Genomic DNA, 25,028 nt, shown 5'->3' on the forward strand with positions numbered 1-25,028 from the left:
TCCAGATAGGTTTATAGGGGTCTTTACTAGCATATTTTACAAAACATGCAGATGTTCCAGCTTCCCCTCAACCTTGCAAAGGCTCGTTAATTGGTTTCTCAGGAAATGGATTGTTATTAGTTATCCTTCTACTGACGCTATACAAAATAGAGTTCTACTGTACAGCCCTGCAGCAGGACTGGGATCCCAGGGAACCCACAGGATCCTCTGGCATGATAGCGAGAGCCGGTAAAATGTATTTTGTTACAGATGGGATAGGGCAAAAAAACTAGAGTGCAGTAATTTGCGAGAAAACACTAAAGCTCTCGTCAGTTTGTCATAAATGGAATTTCAGCAAGATAAAGCAAATGTTTCTTTTTTTATGAATAAAGTTTTTAATACTTAAATTAAAGCAGGGGATAGAAAGAGAATCGATGTCTATTATGACAAGTTGAAGTATTTTTACATGGTTAAAGCAAGATTTGTTTTATTATGTGGTAAAAATTGTGTCTGAATTCATATATACACACACATATATATTTACTGACTGCCGATCGCGGCTCCCACTGGCCGCGGTTTGCTGTTCCAGGCCAATGGGGGCCGCAGGAAGTGGCAGCCAACACATCCCTCAGCCTACGCCACTTCCTGCAGCCCCCATTGGCCTGGAATGGTGAACCGCGGCCAGTGGGAGCTGCGATTGGCTGAACTTGCGGACGCTGCAGGTAAACAAACCATCCCGGCCCTCCAGCAAATTTCCTTGACAGGCCGCGTGCCAAAGGTTGCCAATCCCTGGTCTACATAAAACTTAGTCCTGCCTTGAGTGCAGGGGACTGGACTAGATGACCTCTCGAGATCCTTTCCCGTTCTATGATTCTATGATTTCTAACAAAATGCAGCAGTGTATGGCAGAAAATAGCATGTGGGAAGACTTGCTCTGAAAAAGGAGGTGACCTATTTTAAAAAAATTAAGAAATGGTCAAAATTCCTAGGAATATTTCAAATATTTGTATTCATTATTTTAGTATTATTATTAATATTTATTTATTTTTATTATGGCTGTGTTTAGAGGGTCCTACTGATATCAGGACTCTGTTTTGCACATGGTAAGAGAGACTGATCTAGACCATCCTTGACAGGTGTTTGTCCAACCTGCTCTTAAAAATCCCCAGTGACGGAGATTCTACAACCTCCCTAGGCAATTTATTCCAGAGCTTAACCACCCTGACAGTTGGGAAGTTTTTCCTAATGTCCATCCTAAACCGCCCTTGCTGCAATTTAAGCCCATTGCTTCTTGTCCTATCCTCAGAGGTTAAGAACAATTTTTCTCCCTCCTCCCTGTAAGAACCCTTTATGTACTTGAAAACGGTTATCATGTCCCCTCAGTCTTCTCTTCTCCAAATTAAACAAACACAATTTTTTTCAATCTTCCCTCATAGGTCATGTTTTCGAGACCTTTAATCATTTTTGTTGCTCCTGAAATGTGGCACCCAGAATTGGACACAATACTCCAGTGGAGGCCTAATCAGTGTTGAGTAGAGCGGAAGAATTACTTCTCGTGTCTTGCTTACAGCACTCCTGCTAATACATCCCAGACAGATGTTTGCTTTTTTTGCCAAGCGTTACAAAGTTCTCAAATGTCAAAGTTCTCACAGATGAAATTAGTATGAAATATTGTGTTACCACAAAATAATAATCAAGATCACACAGAGATCAAAAGCAGGTTTCTGGATTCACAAAAGAAACGCACACACACAAGTTTGACATGAACAATCTTTATTGATTCTAGATTATGTTTAAAAAAAAAGGTTCACAGCTGATAGATAAAAATATCTGAAGAGCCTATTGAAAAGGGAACTTAAGAAGGGAACCAAGTGAGCCAGCCAACACAGAGTCACTTTAGAAAATGCTACCATTAGTTAAGGCACAAATGAATCACGTGCACCGAATCCATATTCCTATAAAAGGAAGTCATTTTTATTTTCAAACCAGAGACAGACACGACTAATGCTGTCCTGCATGTGATCATGGGAGACAAACTATTTGACTGTGAGGATACTCTCAAAACAAAATTACTTTGGCTATTTCACTTTTAGCTTCATTGGAGAGAGGGTTGCAGAATCAAGATGGTCTCGAGGTGGAGATGCTAGAGGGAATGCTATTCTGTTTAACCACAGGCCCAGTCTATTTTGTGGGCATTGTAATCTACATTTTAACTGCACTGTTGGTTGTTGCCTAGAGGTACTGGCACTTCTGCTGTGATTTCTTTCCAATTCCCTTTTGAGCATAAATCAGATGTAAATATTTGCTTTCATCTGAGAAAACAAAATGGTAAGAATTTTGGACCTTTATAATTTCTGCCTTAATTAACATCACTGTCCCATTTAGGAAATACCATGATTAGTGTTATAAAAGTCATTAGCTTGTCCTCCAGCTTTTAGGCTGCAAATCAGGAAAACACTTGCTTAACCTTAAGTGCTATCCTGAATAGGGTGCTTTCTTGAATCGGGGTCTGTGTTGAGAAGTAATGAATCAGTTAAAGAACTGACATCTTGTGCTTTCTCTCACTGTTCACTTTACTGTACTGTTGAATAACATGTATGATTGGCTTTTAATTTTATCACTACCAAATACTATTGTTGCCATGAACAAATTTACATATCATGTTTTGACACCAATCACATTAATACATAGTTATAGATACAGTATACAAACAAGTACACTGCCTTTAAAAACAGACCCTCAGATCATCAAAAATATATGTGAGAATACAAATTATGACCATCACAGTTTACACAATACATTTGACTAGATCAGTACAGTGAAGGATTTCTCATGGGGACATATTTCCCATTAGACTTCAATCAATCAGTTAAGAATACTATACTGATAATCACATTTCAAATCTGATTTTCAAACTTCTTTCCTTTAACAGTCAGTTAGAATGAGTGTAAAGAGGTAAATTAGTGCTAAGTTCCTTCCATGTGTGCAAAGGGGGATGGATTCTGTAACCACATCTGATCAATTTATTGACGACATCATGATGTACATACATACACAATGTCACTTCTAAGTTTTTTCATAAAATATTTAATAAACAAAAGAACAACTGACTGCACTTATCTTTAATCACATTGTGTTCTTAGGATTCACAACTTATTTGCAACAAGAATAATTTGGAGCAGCAATTAGTATATTTCAAAAGCCTGAGAGGTTTGAGTATGAAAAAAAAAAAAACACTCAAAAACTTCAAGTGTTTATACAAACATTTCTTTTTAAACACCATAAGTCTGCAAAATGGGGCAGGAAATCTCATGGGATCCAGTTTTATCATGAGATATCAAGTGCTTCCCATTTCTGATTGGGCCAGAAGGATCAGGAGAGTTGCCTTTCTTCTAGTATTTCACTTTCTACTCACCAATGAAACCCAGAGTTTAAGAGTAGTGAAAAAGAATTCTTTATAAAAAGTTAATCACGCTCATGAAAAGTCAGAACTGGGTTGAAGTGTTGGTGATGGTTCAGACCAGTTCTAATTTTATCCAAATCAGTTCTCCCTCACTTGACTGCTATGGTTCTATGAGACACACAACACATGCTGGTTTGACTGGAAAATTTCTAGCTGGCACATGAGAAAAAGCTGGCTAACTTTTGGACATGAAGAAAAGCTATTTGCCTTTATGAGCCTCACTAGTAGTTCCCCTATCCAGGCCTTCCAAATGTTTCTAGGACAGCACCAACACTCATACCCCAAACACCTTTGTCAACAAAATCATTCAGCCCTACTGACTACTGACCTTTGTAAAGCACTTTGAGATCTACTGATGGAAAGAATGGGGCACTGTTGTTATTATTCCACAAATGTAGCAGTACACTGTGTGTTAAATATGTTTTCACTGTCAAACTCATAAGTATCAGGCCAAGATTTTTAAAACTGGGTGCCTAAAGTAAAGCTTGTCTGTCTGTATTTAGGCTCCTACATAAGAAGTCTGATTTTCACAAGAGCTGAGCATCTCACTACTCCCTTTGGAAAAACAAATCTAAGCCATCAGTTACTAAAAAGTTTAGTAAACAAAGTACAACTGGGTTTAGCCTCATTCACATTGTATAACACTGAAGAGAAGCTATTTACAGGAAACTGCTCTCATTGATGTAATTTTCTCTTCTGCTTGCTGTGCCTGCAAGGCTCACATTGCTCAGCTCCTCTTACAGTCCTGTCCTTTTTAGGGAAAAAAATCTTCCAGTGAGCTGCCTGTGAGCCTGAGAGGACTGCCAACTTTAGGGTGGGGAGAAACAGAGAGACTGTGATATGAGTAAATGCGTAAGAGGTATTGAAAGGTCACTGGGTGCCAGGACGGACTTGTGACTAGATAGCTGTTAAAAGCCAAGAAGAAAAAACAATCTTGCTCTCTGCTGGGCTTTCCAGGGAGTCTGACTGTCAAGAATGAAAAACCAGGCCAGGGTGCCCAGGTAAAGCAGATTAGAAACTAAAGCAGGAGGAGCCAGAAAAAGCTATCAAGCCACAGGCCAATCAACATCATTTCATTTTGGTAGATGACACCCCCATCAATTCCCAGAGACATGAAGTGGTCAAAGAAGGGGAGTCACGGGATAGATTACAAATCCATCAACAAGAATAGGTCTTTGAAGTACCCTGTCCAATTGCTTCTCTGTGTGACAAGGTGAGAAAGGTCACATCTACTACACTGTACCCCGTTCCTCTGACTTCAAGATCTTGACATCTGAAGAATTCTTCTATTTAGTTTAAAGGCTGATGTGAGAACACACACTTGTAGCAGCAGCTTGGATTTTATCACAAGAGGCTTACTATCTGGTGCATCCAATTCAAAGACACAGAATGAAATCTAAGAGCCAGATTCTGATACCCTTATTCACAATGACAACAACTCCATGAGCAATTCAATGGGACCATGAGCAGAATAAAGTACTACTAAGCGTGAGCCCGGAGCATCAGACTCTGGCCTTGAAGATCTACATGAAGCGGACTATACAATTTCTCTGCCTTATGTATGCCCCAGCTGCTGATTGGGATCATTGTTTTCTTGCCTCACTCCATGTTTTACTGCAGTGCAATTGCAGTTAGTTTAAAACATCATCAACTGGAGCAAAAAGTGCAAATAGGCTCAAAATAGTTCCAGTTGGCTGACCAGTTTAGATCTCTTCGAATTCTATGTGCGCTGGACTAAATTGTGCTCTCAATTACACCTACAACTTTCTATTGAGGTTGCCCCAGTGTAGAAGGAGAGAAGAATTTGGTGCAATGTACTCTGTGTGACACTTATGGCGATGTCCTGGACAAACTTAACTGAATTAAGCTAAACCCTACTGAATTAAATTCAACACTTCTGGAGTTCATTCTATTAAAAATGAAAATGTTTGTGTACTATTGTGAGTTGTATGGAACTCCTTTAGCAGGAAAACGGGATTAATGTAATCTCTTGGAGATATCAGGAGGAACTTCAAAGGATTTTGGGGACAATACGTGTGAAGTGGATTTCCTAGGAAATACTTGGGGGGCGAGGGGAATGCAAATGACCCACCTCAAATCCATCCTTTTGAAACTATGCCCTGGGGAGAGAAACCAATTGTATACTGATTACCGGCTTCTGAAAACTCCAGTTCAAAGACCTCCAACCTGCATAAAGGAGGGACTAAACTTTTCATGAGTGTGCTAGTTCTGAGCTGAGGCTGTTGTGAATTTGTGCCCACAGAAGAGACTCCTTTGAGGGGTTTGAAGGACTCACTTGCCAGAAAACATGCTGGAGACAACTGGAGGAGGGGATCTCTGGTAAGATCATATAGCATGCATGGAGATTTGTATTGTTTTAATGTGTTTTTTCTGAAGTGCTTTTACCTTAAGAGTAAAAGAGGCTTGCATAGGACGTTCTGTGTAGTTACTTATAGCTGTTGGCCATCACTCTATTATTAGTCTCTGAAGAGAAAGCAAGCAGGCCTATTTGGGCAGACTGCCTTTTGCTGGGAATATCAGTGAAGGCAGGGAACAGTTCAACCTGAAAATACCCCAGTCAGGAGGGAGAGAGACATAGCTTCCTTCCCCCTAGCCATTGCCTAGGAGTGGGTTGACTTACTGAACCAATAAGAGGAAACAGAGATGCAGCGGACCCAAACTGTGACACTCCGCATATAGCGGACAGCTAATTTTTTTATTCTTGTGTACATTGTTTCAAAGGCCGCAATGCAGGGAGGACAGAAGCACCGGTACATGCTTAAGCTTTCCAGGGCTCCATTTGATCTCTTCATGATTCAACCCCCTGAATAGTTACTAAGAGCTTGGGAACGTCAGTCGGACTTGTACTGCATTTCTAACTACTGATGTGGAAGTGCTTATTGCATTTTGCATAGTTTAGCAATTGATCCTTTTACAGTTAACACCCTGCTGATGCACTGTCCTCCTAATCTTGATTTCAGGGGGGTTGTTTTAAAGATCCTACAAAATCTTGACTATCTAGATCATGAAGTCTCCCACCAGACATATGGATTTGGAGCTGATACCACCGGACTAGGTAGTTGCTTAGCAGTCTACCCTGCGCAAGGGGCAGTGCGTAGCTGCACTGCCCCAGGAGCAGACGTTGAAAGTCACAATTCAGGCCCCTGCTCTCCCTTACTCCAGTGGGAAGTGCCCCAGTCCTTTACCACACACAGATTTCTTCCCTCTCTTCATGTTGCCTCAGCTATGCTGACTGGTTTGCTGTGGGGCTCAGTCAAGGCACCACCTTTCGCAACCCCATGCTGCACACCTGAGCGGGAGGAGGAGGAGTGACTCCTCAGAGGCTGCTCTCCTTTCTGCACTGAGAGCTGCGATGCAGGTAGCTGTGCAAGACATTTTATGCCCCCTCATTCCCTTGTGCAAGCATGTAGGGCAAGCAATGATCTTGTGCTTAATCATTCACACCTTCTCCACATAAAACTGTGAGCCAAGCAGTGTGAAATGTCATCAAGAGAAGATTTTATGGAGCGTAGTTAGAATGGCATTCCATGTAGCATGGAATAATAGCTTCATATTAATTAATGTAATGCCAGAAAGCCTTTGACTGAAGGTTGAACAGAAAAGGACAATTGAAAATATTGTAATGTTGGTAGCTCAGTTTCACTTATGTCAGCAGTGCTGTGTCCGTTTACACCAGCAGAGAATTTGCTCATAGGATTTCCAAAACTCCCACTACAGGAATGTACATTTCTTAATAATATAGTTTTCAAAAGTACACAGAAGGTGAAAACTAGATCTGACTAGAGATGTGCTGGAAAAAAAATTGCACTCCATTTTGCTAGCAGGCTGAAACTCAGGGAATCACAGACCCGAAAGCTTAAGACAAAATCTCGTCAAAGAATGGTGACTAACAAGCACAGTTTGGCTGCTCTCACTCTCAGGAAGTAGAAACTACTTCTCCTTGGAAGCAATTACAGTCCAGAAATGAACTGAGGGAGAAGATGATGATGCTACAGCCCTGGAAACCATGCTGCTGTCACTCACACTGAATTCCATTGTCCTGGGCCTTTGGTACATACAAAGATTGGGTACTTTTCACTAACACAGAGCTTTATAGTGTTTTGGAAGGATTTTCAAGCTCTTCTCTTGCCTTGTCTTGCTTTTTTACAAAAAATAATGAAGTCTGAGGATACTAAGGTAAAGTAGTATGATTCCTTTCTTCTGAAAATTATATTAGAAAGAGCAGAACCGCAATAACCTTTCCTCCTAAGTGAAATACAAAGGACTGGGAGGCAGGTCACATCTTGGATGACTATAGGTGTCATGGAGAAAACTCTATTAACTGTGTATATAAAAGAGTCCAATTTAGAGTGATATGAATCAAGAAGCAAAGCTGAGCAGGGAATTTTTTTTATTTTTGTAGAGCAGAAGAACATAAGAGAAATCACCCTCGCAATTCCAGGTGCACCCCTCAACACAACATAAATTCCAAGAAATACAAATGGAAATGTTGTTTAGAGATTTCATTTATATTTCAAGGACTAATTGTTGGAAAAATGTGTAGACATTAGCTCAGATTCTCTGGCCTAGATAAGCTGCGTTCAACACTGGACAAAGTTATTACTTATTACGGCAGTGCCTGTAGGCTCCAACTGAGATCTAGGGCCCACTGTACTCTACAAAGACAAGGTGAGAGAGAGTCCCTACCCCAAAAAGCTTAGACAAGGGTGCAGAAAAGTAAGTACTGTAAAAGTTACTTCATGGCTCCGTGGGGTGAACAGGGGGGTTAATTTGACCCCTGGCACTACCTCTAGCAGCCCCAGGGAACCCAGATAGGATAGGAGTGCTGTAGAGCCGCTAGACTGGGGGAACCCTCAGGAGGCCACTTAAGCCAGCTTTATAGCCTCTTTTGCGCCACGGGGTCCATAGTCCATAACATGCGATTGAAAACGTAAAGTGAGGAATTATACTCTTGACAAGCTCATGAGCACTTGCATAGTTTGGAACAACAATTTCAAAATTTAGCTTTACTTTTTTTGTAAGTGCTGTTTGGGCTCAAGGCGTTTTGGGAAAAAATACATTAAAAGACCCTCACCTGCAATTTGCATTTATTCAAAAGTTATTTTAAGCTACAACTGAAGTCTTTTAGATCTCCGGAACATGAGTGTGGCAATACTCCCCCTATAACTAGGGATGGGCGTGGCCTTTAAATGTTCAGAGTTCAGGTTGGGTCAGATACAAGTGTACAAAAGGCTGAAAATATAACAACAGCCTTCTCACGGTATCCTGGCATTTTCATTTGCAGACCTCAATAGAAACTCAAAGTTCCACATAGTGGAACATCTCAGAATAGTGGTGGACAACCTGCAGACTGTGGGCCACACGTGGCCCATCAGGGTAATCCGCTGGTGGGCCGCCAGACAGTTAGTTTACATTTGCACAGCCACTCACAGCTCCAGTGGCCGCGGTTCGCCGTTCCCAGCCAATGGGAGCTGCAGGAAGTGGCGTGGGCTGCAGGGACGTACTGGCCACTGCTTCCCACAGCTCCCATTGGCCGGGAATGGTGAACTGCAGCCACTGGGAGCTGTGGGCAGCCGTGCAAATGTAAACAAACTGTCTGGCGGCCCACCAGCGGATTACCCTGATGGGCCGCATGTCACAGGTTGCCCACCACTGTCTCAGAACCTCAAATGATGGTGCTAAAAATAGGTCACTGTTCAAGGGGTCCTTACTTTATCTGAACTCCTTCACTCATCCTCACTCTAAAGTTGCATCTCTACTTCCCCCCACTCCCCTTACCAGTCCTGATCTGCTTTTGAAGACAGATAAGTGCACGTCAAAAAAAACTTTGGACAAAGAACACAGCAAGTATGCAGCTTTGTGCTGGCACCTTTCTCAGTTTCGAACTAGCAGCCCCTTTTTGTAGGCAAATAGCCCAACAGCAGCCACTGAAGTGAAGAAAGTGGAAAATCCAACCAGCCTCAGCAGTCCTGGTACAGATGGCAAGTTTCTCTCCCAAAAAGTAGTAGTGATTGGCCGGGCTGGGACATCCTGCATGGGAGAACATTCAGTATTAGTGCAGGATCACCTCTGCTATGAAAGGGAGAGTATAAATATCAAGTATATCACAGCAGAAACAGAGATAGGTTGAATCTGTTTAGGTGTACTTTCTCTTTTAAACAGAAGTATATTATATTCAGGCAAGATCTGGCACTCTGTTGCTATTAATGCTTATCCCATGCCCTGCTGATGAATCAGGAAACAACCAGAACAGGGTAGATAGCATCTACTTGAGAAAAGGAATTAAACACAACATGTTTGTTGAGGGCCCCTAAAATCTGAAATTAACATATTTTAAAGAAAGAGCTCAAGACTGGCCATTTGCATTCCCTTGTACTCACTTCAATAAAAAGAAGAGCTGTTTAAAAGGCAGGAAACATTTTTTGCCAAAATTTACTCAAATTGTTCCTTGCTTTTCTTAGCAAAATGTTTTATCCAAATTTAAAAAAAAATTCAACCAGCGGTATTAAAGGTGGCTGTGAGCAATGAATATGTCTGAGCTTGAAAAGCTTCCAAAATGACAACAATAGGTTGTGAAGAAATACGAGGCCCAAAGCATTCTCGTCAATTTAAGGTAAGCATTGTAAAAGATACCTGTATGGATTTTTTGCCTTATTAAAAGTTGAATACTCTTTCCTGTGCCACGTTTACAGAGTATTTAGACACCCCCACCCCTTGCTGGGTACCTGTCATGTTCCCAGTTATCCAGGGACAGTTTTGGCTGCCAGCAGAATAGTAATTGTAGCTGTAGTTTATGAAGGTATTGGTTAGTCTCTAAGATGCCACTAGTACTCCTTTTCTTTTTGCGAATACAGAGTAACACAGCTGCTACTCTGAAACATATTTTATCTCATCATTAATATCAAAGGAAAGTTCACAGGAACTGAAGGAAAACTTACAACTGATTCTGGTTCTGACTTCCAAATTTCACCTTCTGAGATTTTCCCCATAGAACACAGTATCTGAAAATAAAGAACTGATCAGTTCCATTCATTCTTTTAAAGGGCAAAACATTTGGCTTTCAGTTTTTGCTCTAAGCTGATGCTGCTATAATCAAGATAAGGGTTTAGCAAATAAGATTGTATGTATTCAGATTTAACAGAAAATCTGATATTTGCACATCAGATTGCTGGGAGGGGCTGTTATTTACTGACATACTCCCAGAGAAGCACCTCTTTCCTAGCTGTGTAATCGCTCCAGTGTGAGTGGTGGTGGTTTTTCTACGAAAGAAAGATAATGGTTCAGGATGAAGGAGTAGAAGAAGCCTCCTTAACTCATTAAGACCCTAATTTAGCAAGGTACTTCAGCAGCACATCTCTAATTTAGTATGTGAGTAGTCCCGCTGAAGTCAGTCAGGCTGAAAATTAAGCACATGCTTAAAAATCTTGTTGAACTAGGGCCTCATATTAACCACAAATCTGTGGCCCATATCCTATCAAACTGACATCGAAGTAGTGCACGCGAGACATGTAGATGTAAAACAGGTACATGCAAAATGTATCGGAAGCTAATTTTGAAAAAAGTTGACCCAACACAGGAATAGGATTGAGGTCATGTGAGGGAGGGAGAGCCTAGGGTTCAGTGCCAGAAAAGCAAAATATATTCCAAAAAAAAAAAAAATAGTTGGTATCTATTGGTGGGCATGAAAAAGTGCTAGGATTAGATGAAACAAGGAGGAGAGTATGACAGGAAGGTGAACATTATTTTTTTAATGCGCACATTTCCAAAATATAATGTGGATATCTTAATTTCTTGATATTCTATCCCAGTCCTTTGCAGAGTTAACAACATCCGACGTCTCCTGAGATGAGGTCCCATTTCAGACACACATAAGATGATTGGCAGGTCTATCAGTTCACACAATTAACAGTGTTATGGGGATTAGTTCTTAAGTATACATCACTCCCAGGATACAGTTCTTTCCTGTTGCCCAACATCTAAGCTCTTCAGCTTTATCCTGAGCAGGGGCCTTTAGAGGTTCTGCTTTAATGCTTTCATCACTTGACACATGACAATACTTTATTGATTACCTCCCTCATATGAGATCCCAAAGCTGACCCCTTAAACTCTTATGAAACAAATAGGAGATTCCTTTTGTTGAAATGGATCTGCCCATAAACCACAACATTTACAAAAATAGCTGGGAAGATGGCATTTTTACATACAATGAAGTGTGTATGTTCCTATAAATCATCATCATTCAGGATCAACCAAGCATGGGGCCAAACTTCTTCTACAGGCCTGCAGCACAACTATCGTTCTTGAAAATAAACTTTGGGGCTGAGCTTTTCAAAGCTGCCTATGGGATTTGGACACCATCGTTGCCAATTCCTGTCCTTTTATTGCAAGTCTGACAGTATTTGATGTCTAGCTTACAGCTCCAGTTCCTAGAGACACATGATTAGGTAAGAATCTCAGCTTTAAAAAATTAAATGTCTAGCCCTCATGGTTGCAGAGGAAAGTATGACCTGGGTGCCCCCTGAGAGGCTCAAAAATGGAATTGCAAACAAAAAGAACCCAATTTTAATTTTTTTTCAAATCTCATTTTTAATCCAATCTCATGATTTTTAAATGCTTTAGACTGGCAATGCTGAATTTTCCTTAAAATTAAATTCCCACTGGGCATCTCAATCCCTTACATGGCTTTGAAAATCTCAGCCTTGATTTTGCAAAACACACTTAAAAGTTCTCCCCATGCAGCATGCCATAAGTATGGAGCTGTACCTCTCTAGCTGCTCTCTCTCCAGCCTGCACAGCCCCCTCCATGTACCCGCTCCATTCTGTAGCCGTCTCTGTGCCAGCAAAGTAGATCCTACCAACTGGCTGGCGAATGATCCTTTAAAATGGACAAAAATAGGTTGTATCAGCCAGATCAGGGAAGCATGATAAAATTCCTTGGGTAAAAAACAGGAGAGGGGTGCTTTAAATATCAATCAACACTTAAGAGTTAGCAATGCAGCAGGCTATTAGGATAGTCAGCCTTTCATTTCATTTCTTACATTAGACACTTCCTGGTGCTCCTTATATTTTCTAAAGGCTCAGAAAGTATTACTGCAATCCTCCTAACGCTATTTCTGAGTGTGATTCTGGGGCTCATGGAAGTTCAAAAGAGAACTAGACTGAGACAAGGCTTGTTGTCACTTGTTATCATGGCCAAGACTCTAGAGATGAAAGATGGAGTCGCTAGCACTCTGAATAGCATACTGTAGCCCCCATAACACTTAAGAAGAAAGAGACAGTGGTTTGTTTTTCCTGGATCACATAGTTTTGCTGTGATCTGCAATCATCTACTTTAAGGTACTTTAAGTTCAGTCTACTTTAAAAATTGAAGGCACTATATGGTCATAAATCAGGATTTCTTTAGTGCTCTTAGTTACTTTAGAATTGCAGAAATTTACATTTCAAAAAGGATCCAGAGCACTTAACTGAACATAACTGCACAACTGAATGGCAATGGACAGGTTGGCCACTGCTGCTTTTTGGGGTCACTCCTGTTTTCATTCAAAAACCTGAATCGGGGAGGACAATACATGGTGGCACAGTAGTTACTGCAATAGACTCTGTCTGCTAATAGGAACAGTCCACTGAAGTCACTCATGTTCATAAATATTTACAGGATCAGGCCTTTTCACTTTATTTTTAAAATACCAATAAAATATATTAAAAAACACAAAGGAAATGGTAAAGCCAATCCCAAATCTGAAAAGCAAAACTATCATGAAAATTTACCAATTTGGGCACGTGCACACACACACAAAAACCAACCCCCCACCTCCAACAATCCAACAGTCTACTCACCTACTCTTCCCTGTAGTCAATGATGAACATGAAAATACTAATAATGAGACTCGTCCATCAAAAAAACCTAATCCAGGCAAGTGGGGAAGTAAAATTTTACAAGGCTGTTTGAAGTATTCCCTAAACAATACTCCAGGTATAAAGAAAATTTGTTCACAGAGGACTTAAGGCCCTTACAGAGGATATTTATCTGTTCATTTTTATCTTTCTGTTCTTGAGTCCCTTAGTGAGACACTGTACCTTCCGAACTGCGTCATTATCCCTGGTGGGAAGTAAGCGGTGTAGCACCCGCCAGAATACTGCTCCTCACACCAGTTCTTCTCTTCATAATGCACTGGCTGTAAAACAGAGTTAATGAAACCTCAGAAGGGGGAAAAACCCCTAAGGACAAAGCTGTTACAAGAACTGAGAAGGCAGCAGTGAAGAATAGCTTATGATTTGTTGTATCACCTTACAATGCCTGACTAGAGATGAGCCCATTTAACAAGTCTCTTAATGCAATGTGGATGAGACATACGCCTTAACTTCAGACACTGCTGGCCTTTTTTACTGGTTAAATTGGACATTGTAGAACTGGATCCTCCTAATTCTCTTGTTTATGTAGACTTGTGCTTCAGGCAGCAGAGGCAACATGGAGTCAAATTCAGCCTGGGTGTAAGCAGGTGTAATTCCCATTGTATTCAGTATAATTGCACCTGCTTACTCTCAGGCTGCCTAAGGCCCCAAAATCACAGATTTGTTAGGACTGGAAAGGATCTAGGAAAGCCCTGGCTGGGATGATTTGATTGGGGATAGGTCCTGCTTTGAGCAGGCGGTTGGACTAGATGACCTCCTGAGGTCCCTTCCAACCCTGATATTCTATGATTCTATGATCCCCGTAAGCTATCCTTACTTATATACATTACTCAATAATTGCTCTGTTCTCTTCATTCCCTCTGGGGCACCTGGCACTGGCCACTGTCAGAAGACAGGATACTGGGCTAGATGGAGGTTTGATCTGACCCAGTATGGCCATTCTTATGTGCTTATACAGTGAGTATGCAAAGTGTGCCACTTTTGTAGCAATACAGTATATGGGAGTTATGTGTAAAACGGCATGCTATTGTGATTCATATCTAAACATTTCAACCACCTAAAATTGCCTTCAATAAAATAAAGGATGTTTATAATATAAAGCAAATGAGTTTTCAGAAACTGGGAGAGCATACAAACCCTAACAGTTAGTTTCCCTTACTAGGAAGGGAAAAACAGAAAGAAACAAAAGCAGATGTTGCTATGGGAGGGAGCAATCATGAGACAAAAAGGAACACTATGCAGGGCACGGGCTGGATGAGGAGGCAAGCCGTGGTGCAGCAGCTGAAAACGGCTGAGATTTAGCATATAATAATAATGAAGGTAACACTCAGCACTGAGGCGTTAGTGGCTCATTTTAAAATGAGCTCCTGTATTTTTAACTGCTTCACATGAACACATGTTAATCACTCTCAAATGGGATGTAAAGTTTGTCAGTATTTTCCATCTCTTCTGTACAAACTAATAAGCATGGTGAAGAACACTAATCCTGATTAAACGTGGGATACAGTACCAAGAATACTGATTTTATTGCTACTTTCCAACTTCACCCTGTGCCTTCCAACTACAATAATGAGATCGACAGGATGTGTTATGTTCTTACATGTAAGGCTTCCTCTGATCCCAAAACCTTTGCATAGAGCTCGCAGATCCTCCTCTTCCTATGGGAGAAATGCAACAAAGATTTAAACACAAGAAAGAAAATAATCCACTGCTGACACATTCTTACTTTGAGAGAACAAAGATTATTCTGTGTCTAAATTGGAGGTTTCAGCTCTTTTGGTTTTATTCTGATTACTGAGAGTTTGGAGGCTGGGAATTGTACTTCAGAAATAAGTCAATAAAGTTGATCGATGTACTGACATGCTCTGTTTTATATGAGTCAACTTAACAAGCAGTTTTGCAAATCACTCCCTAAGACCCTGATCTCAATCATCTCAAATTTATATATTATCCAAAAGTCATTTAGTCTGCCAGAGAAAGAGAGAAGTGAGGGTTTGTACTTTTGTCTCCTGGCTGACAGCCTGTGCTGAATTTTGATAAGGGAAACAAGACACTGCTGGCTTGTGATCTCAGGGAACCAGTTTGAAATTTAAAAATCCCTCTTCCTTTTTCACTTCTTTATTTGTATGGGGCTGTACTTCCTTCTGTAACAAAGCAATAGCAATGGAGTCTGTTCCCACTTCCCAGTCATTTTCTGGCCCTTGTTGTCTGGTACTAGACATAGCCCACCATTTCCCAAAAGGAAAAATCAAAATGAGACAAGTGCACCAGTTAAGAACCAAAAAAGAAAAACAGACCCATGCTCAATCCATTTTTGATGCAAATCCTGTCCCATTCATAGAAGAAATGTAGGCCCCCAGACACAGCACAAATACAGGAGGGCAGACTACATAAGGAATCTACACAAGTGGACCACATCACCCATGTATTAGGGAGCCCAGCTTTGTGGCGTTTCAGCTACTTCCCTGTGCAGCAGGTTTCAGGGGTGGTGCAGCAATGGGCTGGGGAAAAGTGGAGATAGAGGATGCCCCACTATGCAGCTCCAAAGCCTATTCCACGCTGCATAATGTGGAAACAGTAAGAGTGGAGGCTACTACACATCCAGAGTTACAGTAGCAGCCATGGAGTGACTGGGCCATTGGTCTGCGCCCAGAGGAGGACTTCTTTCCCGCTCCACCTTCGCAGGACCCTGCCATGCCAAGCCCAGCTACCAGGGCTTCTGACAGGGAGGAAAGATTTGGTCCTTTGTTATATTTCCTCTCCTTTCTGCCATTTGAGGAATCACGTGTTCTGGAAGCAGAAATGCTTAATGTGACAGACTGCGAGATTCACTGTTCTCACAGGATTTTCAGAGCCAATGGGTTCAGGTAAGTGCATGGGGCTTCTGGAGACTTGCTGGATCTGTGCCCATTACTCTGTGTGTGTGTGTGTGCGCGTGTGTCACACACTGACTGTGCTGATACAGTTTAACAGTGTGCTGTCACCTACTATGAGCCAAAACACAAGCTCTTCCAAACCCTTGTCAATTCAATTCCACAGACATGCCGAGCAGCCCTAAGTAACACTAGGGGGAGCTCAGAGAGCTGCAATACCTCAATGAGGGAGTCACACTGCAGTCAACAAGGAAAGGGAGCCAGTGATAATGATTAGAAGACCTCTTCGCTAGCTCTTTCTTTATCCGCCCTAAAGGAAGTCCCTTCTATCCATCTCAGACAAAGGCCCAGCTTGGGTGCTCTAGCAAGGCAATTAACAGAAAAGTGCCAGGGGACTCTGCATTCTTCCACTGGAGGCTGGGTTTCCAACCTTGCAAAAACAGCAGGGGATCAGCCCTGAAAGCCCGGGGTTCTCAGGAATCCCCCAAAGCCACAGGCCACTGGACCACGCCTAGGACACTCTGCTTCTCCCTCGCCGCCACCCACCCAGCTCTCTAACACCACAGTCCATTGGAGCCATATGGCCATTGACAGCCCATCCTACAGATGTTCCTGGAGTCATCCTGGGTGGCTCCAACACACACAGGAGTGCCACTGAAAAGTTAATACAACCTCAGGCTGTATTAACTGTCCTGACTCCTCCTCACAGAGCTGTGGCAGGAATAATTAGCCTCCCTCCAAACCCAGCCCTGGTCTGCCCTCTTCCCCGATGTGGATCACAGAACCTCCAGAGATCCCATTGCAGGGTCCTAGGAAGGTGAACTGCATAGCAGAGGTAACCAACTTTCCTGCGGGCAGATGGAGGTCCTTGTCAGAAGAGAGCAACTAGGCTCCGAGAAGCTGTAAACTCCACTGCTATTTGCCAACTAAATTGCAAAGACAAAATGACTTTGCAAAAGCAAAAGTAAATATTAACCTGAAAACGGCATTTTCAGACAGCCAAGCAAACAAATGCATAGGAGGGCATTATATAGCTTTAATTCTCAATAACAAATATGCTGTTTCAAAAGGGTTGAATGGGTCGGTGACAACATTTTATTGAAGAGATTTATCTGAGTGGTCCCCACAGTGAGGGCGAATCTTTGCAGATGTGCCTGCTGCTCACACAGCTGTGCCTTTTCCCCTGGAATGGTTTAGTATTTTATTTAAATGGTCTATTGCTAACACTCTGTCCAGAGTGTACCATACATCTACATGCGCTGTGGGCAAAATCCTCATCTCCAGGCCCTGGGCTCAATCACGGCTTCACACAAGCCTTGAGCAAAGGGAACATGTCACTGCGTTGCTCCAGAAGCAGCCAAGGAAGCATATGGTGACTCTAAGCATCGAAATCTACCTCCTGGATTCCCTCTGCTCTGTGGAGGAAGTACCTGGGGCAGGGTACTTCCCCAGTGCCCTGTGTAGCTCTGCTAGTCAGCAGATATTGTATTGCCCCTGTTGCACTGCGCAGGAGATGGGGGTGGCACTGTTGCAGCCAATGGCGGCTATTCTCCTCCTCACAGTCTTAATACTCACAGTCTGGGCAGCTGGCACAAGGGAGCACCAGATGCCCTCTTGAGTGGCTCTGCAAGCTGGGCCACAATCTAGCCCACTGTCATTAGTGATTGGTCTTTGTCTAGGGGAGTCTCGGGGTAGTAGGTGGAGAGGGGTTTCACTCCCACAACAGGTGGGCAGGCTGCAGCACTGACTCCTGTTACAGCCAATGGGCTAGTGTAGTGGCCATAGCCTACATGCAACTCCTGGAACACATGGTTTCTGGATCCTTGGAAACCCAGTCCCAACATCAGTGACTCCATTTGGGGGAGCCCCACTACATAGCTTACAGATGGGTGTGGAGATGCCTCCTGGCCAGCCACTCAGTCTGCCTCTTTTCCCTGTGTAGAACTAAAGTGAGGCTGAAATTGTGTGCATGGGATGGATTTCTCATTGTAAGTAATATACTACATTAAGCACAGTGTACGTTAGAACCATTCTTTACCACTGAGAGTCATCAATAGTTTAATGTTCACTCAGTACATATTCAAAGTCCCATTGTTTAAAAATTAATCTCAGAGTCAGATAAACATGTGAACGCTGTTGACGCCAATTGATAAATTGGTCTGTCTTTCTTGGCACTCTTATAAATCACAAAGATATCCTTTTATTGCATAGAAATGTAAACTGTTCTCAAGTACTGCAAATGTTCGATTGCACTTAATATACTGCACATGGTGAAACAGGCATTTGGTGTTAACGATAGCCTGAAATGCTGAACACAATGGATTTCAAGGTGCTTGCCCAGCTTTTGTTCTGACAATCACCTCTTGTAGTTCCAGCCCAAAGCTTAAATGCAGATGGAGAATATCTGGTCTATTCCTGAAAAACGAACGAGGCTCAGTGGAACAGTGCTATTGCTCTAAGAGCTGGTGGAATAATGCTCCACATGATCCCACTTTACAAAAGCTGCGAGAGTTCACATATTGCTGATTTGAGGACACCAATATTGTCTCTAATTGGGCTGACCTTTACTGTTAAAATGTGTACTTGGACATAGAACATACCACATTTTTAAGTTTGAACATACCCTGTCCACGTTTAAATAAAGGTCTCCCCCGCAACCCTGCCATATAAATTTAGCTTTGTTGATTAGTCCAGTGAAATGCTAGGAATATTTTTGAGGGCAAAAAACTGCTATCCTTTAAAACCTATTTTTATTTATTTTTAAACAATAGCACGGAGGAGACTGCTGTAACAAGATAGTGGACTAGATCTTCAAGTGTGTTCATCCCTCAAGGCTGCGCTAACTTACAAAGGCTGAAATGGCCCTCTAGAGTCTGATCCAAGATCACTAGAGCGCTGAGCACTCTGGCTCAGCCCCTCCCACTCCTGGCACACCCACTCCACTGTGTGGGGACAGAAGAGCAGCAGTGTGGCCATGGAGCTGACTATTCTGGCTTTATGCTACCCAGGCACTCCCGAATACAAGAGGAATCCCCAGTTGGCCACTAAGTGAAGCTTTCTGGCCGCTTTCCACTGCCCATACAGCTCAAAGCAGTCAAATGGGAGCCTGAAGACTTGGCTTTAACAAAGGACAGATAGACGCTGCCATGCTTACTGCCATTTTGGATAAAGGCTTCACATGGCTCCTAAGGGAACAAAATTTAAGTGTTGCACTTTTGAAGTGACAGCACTGCGAACTGTGCTTAGTTAATAGCCAACATCCCTGTAATTATTGCATGCAGAAAATGTTTTGTCTGCTATAGGGTGTGGGTCGGGGGAGGAGAGAGACTCTGAAAATTTAAAACAAAAACTTAAACCAGATCCTGTGTAAAACTATGGCACTTTGTTCTTACCTTTCTTCCTTTGTGAGATGTGTCAGTCTTCTACACTTTCGAGCGAGAATAAAACTAAAAAAAGAAAACCACACACACAAAAAAGGAATGATGACATCCATTATCTACACAGTGCCCTTTAAAATGCTATCAGCTGGTGGCTTGATGATGCAGGCTTCCAACATTTGTCTTTTATCTTTAGGTCTTTAGTCTTTACCTGGTGGCCACTTCCCAACCCTTTCAATTCTTACTGAGAAATGTGGCTATAAACTTTTCTTCAGTTCTGCAGGATTTAAGCTCAGCTTTCAGAAAGTTTCTAAAGGTCAAATCTTTATCTCAGGCTGTCTGCTGGAGAAATTTACTAGGGCTACAGTAATGGGAAGAGAGGAAACGTCCTTCCCCAGGCAGCAGAGGGGAAAGTAACCACAGGGCAACAGTAGCCAGTGCATCTGGTGCACTCTTCCTCCTGTGGGGAGGGCGTGGGGAACAGACTGGCTGGTGGATCTATGAAGTCACATTTCTCCAGGCCAAGGCTTAATTTGTGCTGGGGCTTGCCAGGGCTGAGCCCTGGCACCTCTAGCTTGGCAGTTCATAGCCCCAGCACCTCTGGGCTTTCTGTATCAGTTATGAATGTAAAAAAATTGCTTTAGCCCCCAGCACCTATTTGGTTGAGCCCCAGCACCTCTTTCGTTATAAATTAAGCACAACTCCAGGCTCAGCCCCAAACACCTCCTCCACAGGTGTGTGCCACGGCATTGGCGATGTACAGACCTCTTGCTTTGGTCCCTGCCTGCAGGGAACCACGCTCTGCTCAGGGTCAGACGATCCATAGGAGCTGTTTCATGGCATAGTAAACCCGCTCATGACAGCTGTAGGATTTGATATGGTAACGGCAAATTACGAAGGCTAGAGTAGAATTAGGTGGTATAGTTCAATAGCCTTATATAAGGAAATGTTCCATTTCATTTTTGATTATTGGGGTCAGGGAGGAAAACCACATTTATTGGAAAGAAATCCCTTTTAATAGGGTTGGCTGAAAATTTTCATAAAAAAAACGGGGGGGGGGGGAAGGATTGTAGAAAATTTTAGGGTTTTTTTTTTTTTTTAATGTTTGATTTTGGAGGTTTTCCCCCTGCCACCACCAACTCGCTTTACTTTTTTGCCTCCTCTCTCTCTCCTTATCCTTTTTCCATTTTGATAGTGGGGAGGCCAGAGGCAAAAGGAACAGGGGCGGGGAGGGAAACAGAAATAAAACAAACATCTTTTTCCAGTTTTTTCCCTCACCAAAAAAATTGAAAATTAAAAAAAAAAAAGTGAAAAATTTTTAAAGACAAAATTTTGGGAGCAAAATACTGAATATATTTTGTGAAATAAAATAATTCACCACTTTTCAACCAGCTCTACTTTTTTGTTAATATTTTCAGATATTTTCCTCCAATGGTAGGTTTCCACGTCTCCTCAAACCCCAGGCCCACAAAAATTAACGGGTAATGGTCCCTCTTCTCTTTTACCCCATTATGGCAGGAACACTGCAATTGGGTTTGGTATCATCAAGTGTCATTCCAATCACAGCTTCCTCATCTTCAATGAGCATGGTACCACAGTAGTCTAGAAACCAGAGAGGAGAGAAAAAAACGGATTTTATTAATCCAGGTAATCTGGAGAACTATGACAGAGAAGGAGGTGAAACCACCAGTGTGGTGCGACAAAGAATATGTCTGGCTCCATGGGATTGTTCTGCCAGAGATTGTGTGCTGTTCCTGGGGCTCTGAGAAGTGCTATTTTCTACCTAGGTGAGATATTTTAGATATGGGATCCTGAGACTCTTAGCAACCAGTTCCGGACATCTTTAAAAAGCAGGGACAACATAAGGATATTCATATAACTGAATTTATGACCAAAAAGATGGTGTTATAACCGACATGACTGGGGTACCAATTAATTGCACAGAAACACACTGTTCTCGAGTATTGCCGGTGTTTGTGTTCAACAATTTGGCTAGCACACTCGGTTTTTATGACTGGCATATGCCAGATACAAGAGATTTCAGGATACTTGTACTAAATGTTCTGGAAATACAGAATATAATTGTTATTAAAAACATGGCTCTCAAAGCACCAGTTTTCCAGAGCACTATGGACATCTTTACAGACACCTGTTGTAAATCTACCCAAAAGCTTAAAGGCAAACAAAGACTGTATGGTGTATTCCTGCAAGAATTAAAGAGGCACTGTGCTCAGCGCTTTCACTTTAAATGGTTTGGGCAATATTTCAACTTCCACACTCTTAGGATCTCTAGCTGGCCAAGACATATGGCTATACATTTTTAGCTACAAACTATTCTCAAGACAAAATTGTCGCAGTCATGCAGTATATGGCATAAAATCGCTCTCCATTATGCCCCAACTGCACAATTATGTTTAGGTAACTAATGGCAGAGATATGTCTCACTCCTAGATGTCACTGAAGAAAAATGTGGGACGGGGGTAAGGAGAACAACAAGGAACAAGAGTTAGTTATCCCAACTTCTTCCCTCATGTCCTTTATACTCTCTCCCCCCGTCTCTTTTTAGGACTCAGAGAAGTAGCTGAAAAGAGATGAAATCCCCTTCTGATGTGGACTCTTGTATTAGCATAATATAATACAAAAGAAACCCCCTGATTAAAATGTAATACCCTGTTTCCTCCAGAAAGGTTCTTTGTAGTATATCATGCACTTGATGACTGAGCCCATGGGAACCCGGCTGATCAGCTGGTTTCTCATTGGTGGTAATGGTGGGTTGAAATGAATCTTCAAATCAAGAACTGGGGGAATGGCACTAATAACATACTTGGCCTGGAAAAGAAATAGTAAGTAAACGAAATACATTATCCAATATTTGAGCCTCTCTCTATTACAGCTGGGGAAGCTTTACAGTATGTTTGTTGACAGTAATATCTTCCAAAGCAAAGAAAGTTTGCCCCACAGCATGCAAGTTATAAAATAGCCCACTCAGGATGTCTTGGTTATAGAAACTCTAAAATGATAACAAGTACTGTACAAATGACTATCCAATTGGGCAGCTATTCCTTTCTAACTGGTTGGAAGACTATTCCTCTTACAAAAGGTTCACTGGGCTCCTTTTCAACTGACCTTTCATTTTCTCGCTTGGAAGCTAACTCTGAAATGTTTCTGGAGAATGTTTCTCTTGCACTGCATTGCTATTATCATCCTGGAGATATTCTTTTATTCTGAAGCTAACTGAATGCAAGGAGGAGAAATAGTAAAGGAATGGCACAAATACACATTCTAGAATTCTCTGCTTCTCCGGTGCCCATCCCAAGCTGTGTTATTGGTATTACTTAGGGAATACCAGAAAATGTGACTCCTGGTTATTGTGACTCTCTTCTTTGCTACACTGTGCCCCTGTGTTACAGGCTTATTGAGAAGACAAGCGGAGCAATGAAAGATTTTAAATCCCTACAAATATTTGCTCTAATGTAAGGTATTGAATTACCTTGTATAATTCATGGTCTAAGGTCTCCACAATGACATTTTCACCTGACTGATCAATGCGGACTACAGGTTTCTCTAGCTTCACTCGGCCTCCCAGGCGTTCCATTAGCTTCTCACTAATCTGACCAGAGCCTCCAACAAACTTCCTCTCCTGGAAGAGAAAAAGACAGTTCAACAAGAATGTGAGATGGACAAACAGATTTGGATAAAATAAGAATCATACAGAACATTTGTTCTCAACCCTCAAAATAAACCCAACTCCTTTTTGACCTTTTGGAAAGTCAGGTGACTTAGTTTGGAAAGCTTATGGGTATTATTTTACCCTTTTGTGTACACCTCTGAGCTTGCTGGGTCTGTTCACCAATGGGACCGAAAGTGCCAGAAATCTCATGAGAAAGCTGTTCTCGTGTGACTTCCAAACCAATTCTGGAGATCCCAGAGGTCCAGCTAAGGTTTGGATAAGCATTCAAACTTGTGAATGCTCAGCTGAAGTCAGTCTCATCCTTGTTGGAGGTCTGCCCATCAGTAATAGTAACAATGATTGCCATAATTATACATAAACAGGCTATAAAAAGCAAGTAGCATGCTCCCAAAATCTGTCCAGTAGTATTAATTATAACTAGAATTTTTTTAAAAACCTTCTCTCATATATATCAGAGGTGAGCCAAATAGGTTCATTTCAATATAGTAGAGTGCAATTAAACATACATTCATTTCGTGCAAGAACATTAGCCGATTCTTCCCTTTCTTCATGTGTGTTACTTGCATTAAATACACCACTTCGCACACATTTTAGGGTTACATAATACATAAATACAGGCATTTATCTTCATCAGATTGGTCTGACAGTCTTATGAACTATGATTATTGGAAAGATTTGATTTTCATTACCTAGCTATTGGTGGTTGTGATTCAAATATTAGTCTGTATCTATCTAGGCACTTTTGCAGTTCCCATCACCTTACACTACTTAAGTACCTCTCATATATTTAGCCTGTGAGGACAGGAAGTATTACTAATATTCTCATTTTTCAAAGAGGATGAACTAAGAGAAAGCAGGTGATCTGCCCAAAGTTGGAATCAGGAATTGAACCCAAATCTCCTGATCCCCAGTCCAGTGCCTGAACCACAAGAATGGCCTTCCACATTGATACAAGCTGAACCCTATTAATACTGAAATCAATGGCAGCTATTGTCTCTATGTAAAGTAAAAACTATGGGAGTTTGGCTGCCCTGCTAATGCAGCATTGAACAGTGTCTTTGTCATTCTTGTCCTTCCTTTTAAAAACAAACAAACAAACCAAACAAGTTTAAAGGGCTTCTGCCAAGAGGCATGCTGTGTTCTTCCAAAGATAAGAGCGGACGGCTTACTGTACCTGCCCACCATTGGTGGTGGAGAATATCCTGCCTGTCCCCCCGCACTGCTTCACGTACCACAGGAACCAGAGAGCAGAGACCTCATGAGGCTCAGAGGTGACATCCACATTCACAAACAGCGTTGCAAACCTCTTGCTAGCACTGCACATGGGATCAAAGTAAAGTTGGTATGTTACTATAAAAGCAGTAAGATGATATCCATCGCCTAGTCCTATTCTCTAGCAACAGTGAAAGAAAGGAGCCTCGCAACCCTCCTCTGCCAGTGATGTTAACAGGTATTTTGCCCTCAACTTCAATGGGACCAGGAAATGGCCTGTGGTAATTAAAATAATTGCTCTTATATAGTGCTTTACACAGGAGAATTTCAAAAGCGCTTGCCAAAAATTAATTAAGCCCTACAACATTCCAGTGAGGTTAGTAAATATTATCCCTGTTTTAAAGTGGCTAAGTGACCTTTACGGGGTGACACACTCCGTGGGAGATTATATTTTCTTCTGCTAACATCTGGAGACAATTGTCAGTCATTCAAGATTCAGG

At 41.9% G+C, this 25,028-nt stretch overlaps 1 protein-coding gene across 1 annotated transcript in view; it reads right to left on the reverse strand.

Moving 5' to 3' along the window:
• Window positions 1-1,735: 1,735 nt before the first annotated feature.
• LOC102945341 (amine oxidase [flavin-containing] B) overlaps window positions 1,736-25,028 on the reverse strand; it is a 78,648-nt gene continuing 55,355 nt past the window's right edge. Inside the window, exons 6-15 of the mRNA XM_037902771.2 lie at window positions 24,491-24,632; window positions 23,116-23,265; window positions 22,295-22,454; window positions 21,131-21,227; window positions 19,641-19,694; window positions 14,976-15,033; window positions 13,541-13,638; window positions 12,227-12,338; window positions 10,402-10,464; window positions 1,736-9,493 (exon numbers count right to left, since the gene is read on the reverse strand). Coding sequence (XP_037758699.1) covers window positions 9,338-9,493; window positions 10,402-10,464; window positions 12,227-12,338; window positions 13,541-13,638; window positions 14,976-15,033; window positions 19,641-19,694; window positions 21,131-21,227; window positions 22,295-22,454; window positions 23,116-23,265; window positions 24,491-24,632 — 1,090 coding nt within the window. The 3' untranslated portion in view covers window positions 1,736-9,337. The remainder of the gene's footprint in view (window positions 9,494-10,401; window positions 10,465-12,226; window positions 12,339-13,540; window positions 13,639-14,975; window positions 15,034-19,640; window positions 19,695-21,130; window positions 21,228-22,294; window positions 22,455-23,115; window positions 23,266-24,490; window positions 24,633-25,028) is intronic.

Source organism: Chelonia mydas, chromosome 1 (genome assembly GCF_015237465.2).
Source record: "Chelonia mydas isolate rCheMyd1 chromosome 1, rCheMyd1.pri.v2, whole genome shotgun sequence".
In the NCBI taxonomy this organism is placed as follows: domain Eukaryota; kingdom Metazoa; phylum Chordata; order Testudines; family Cheloniidae; genus Chelonia; species Chelonia mydas.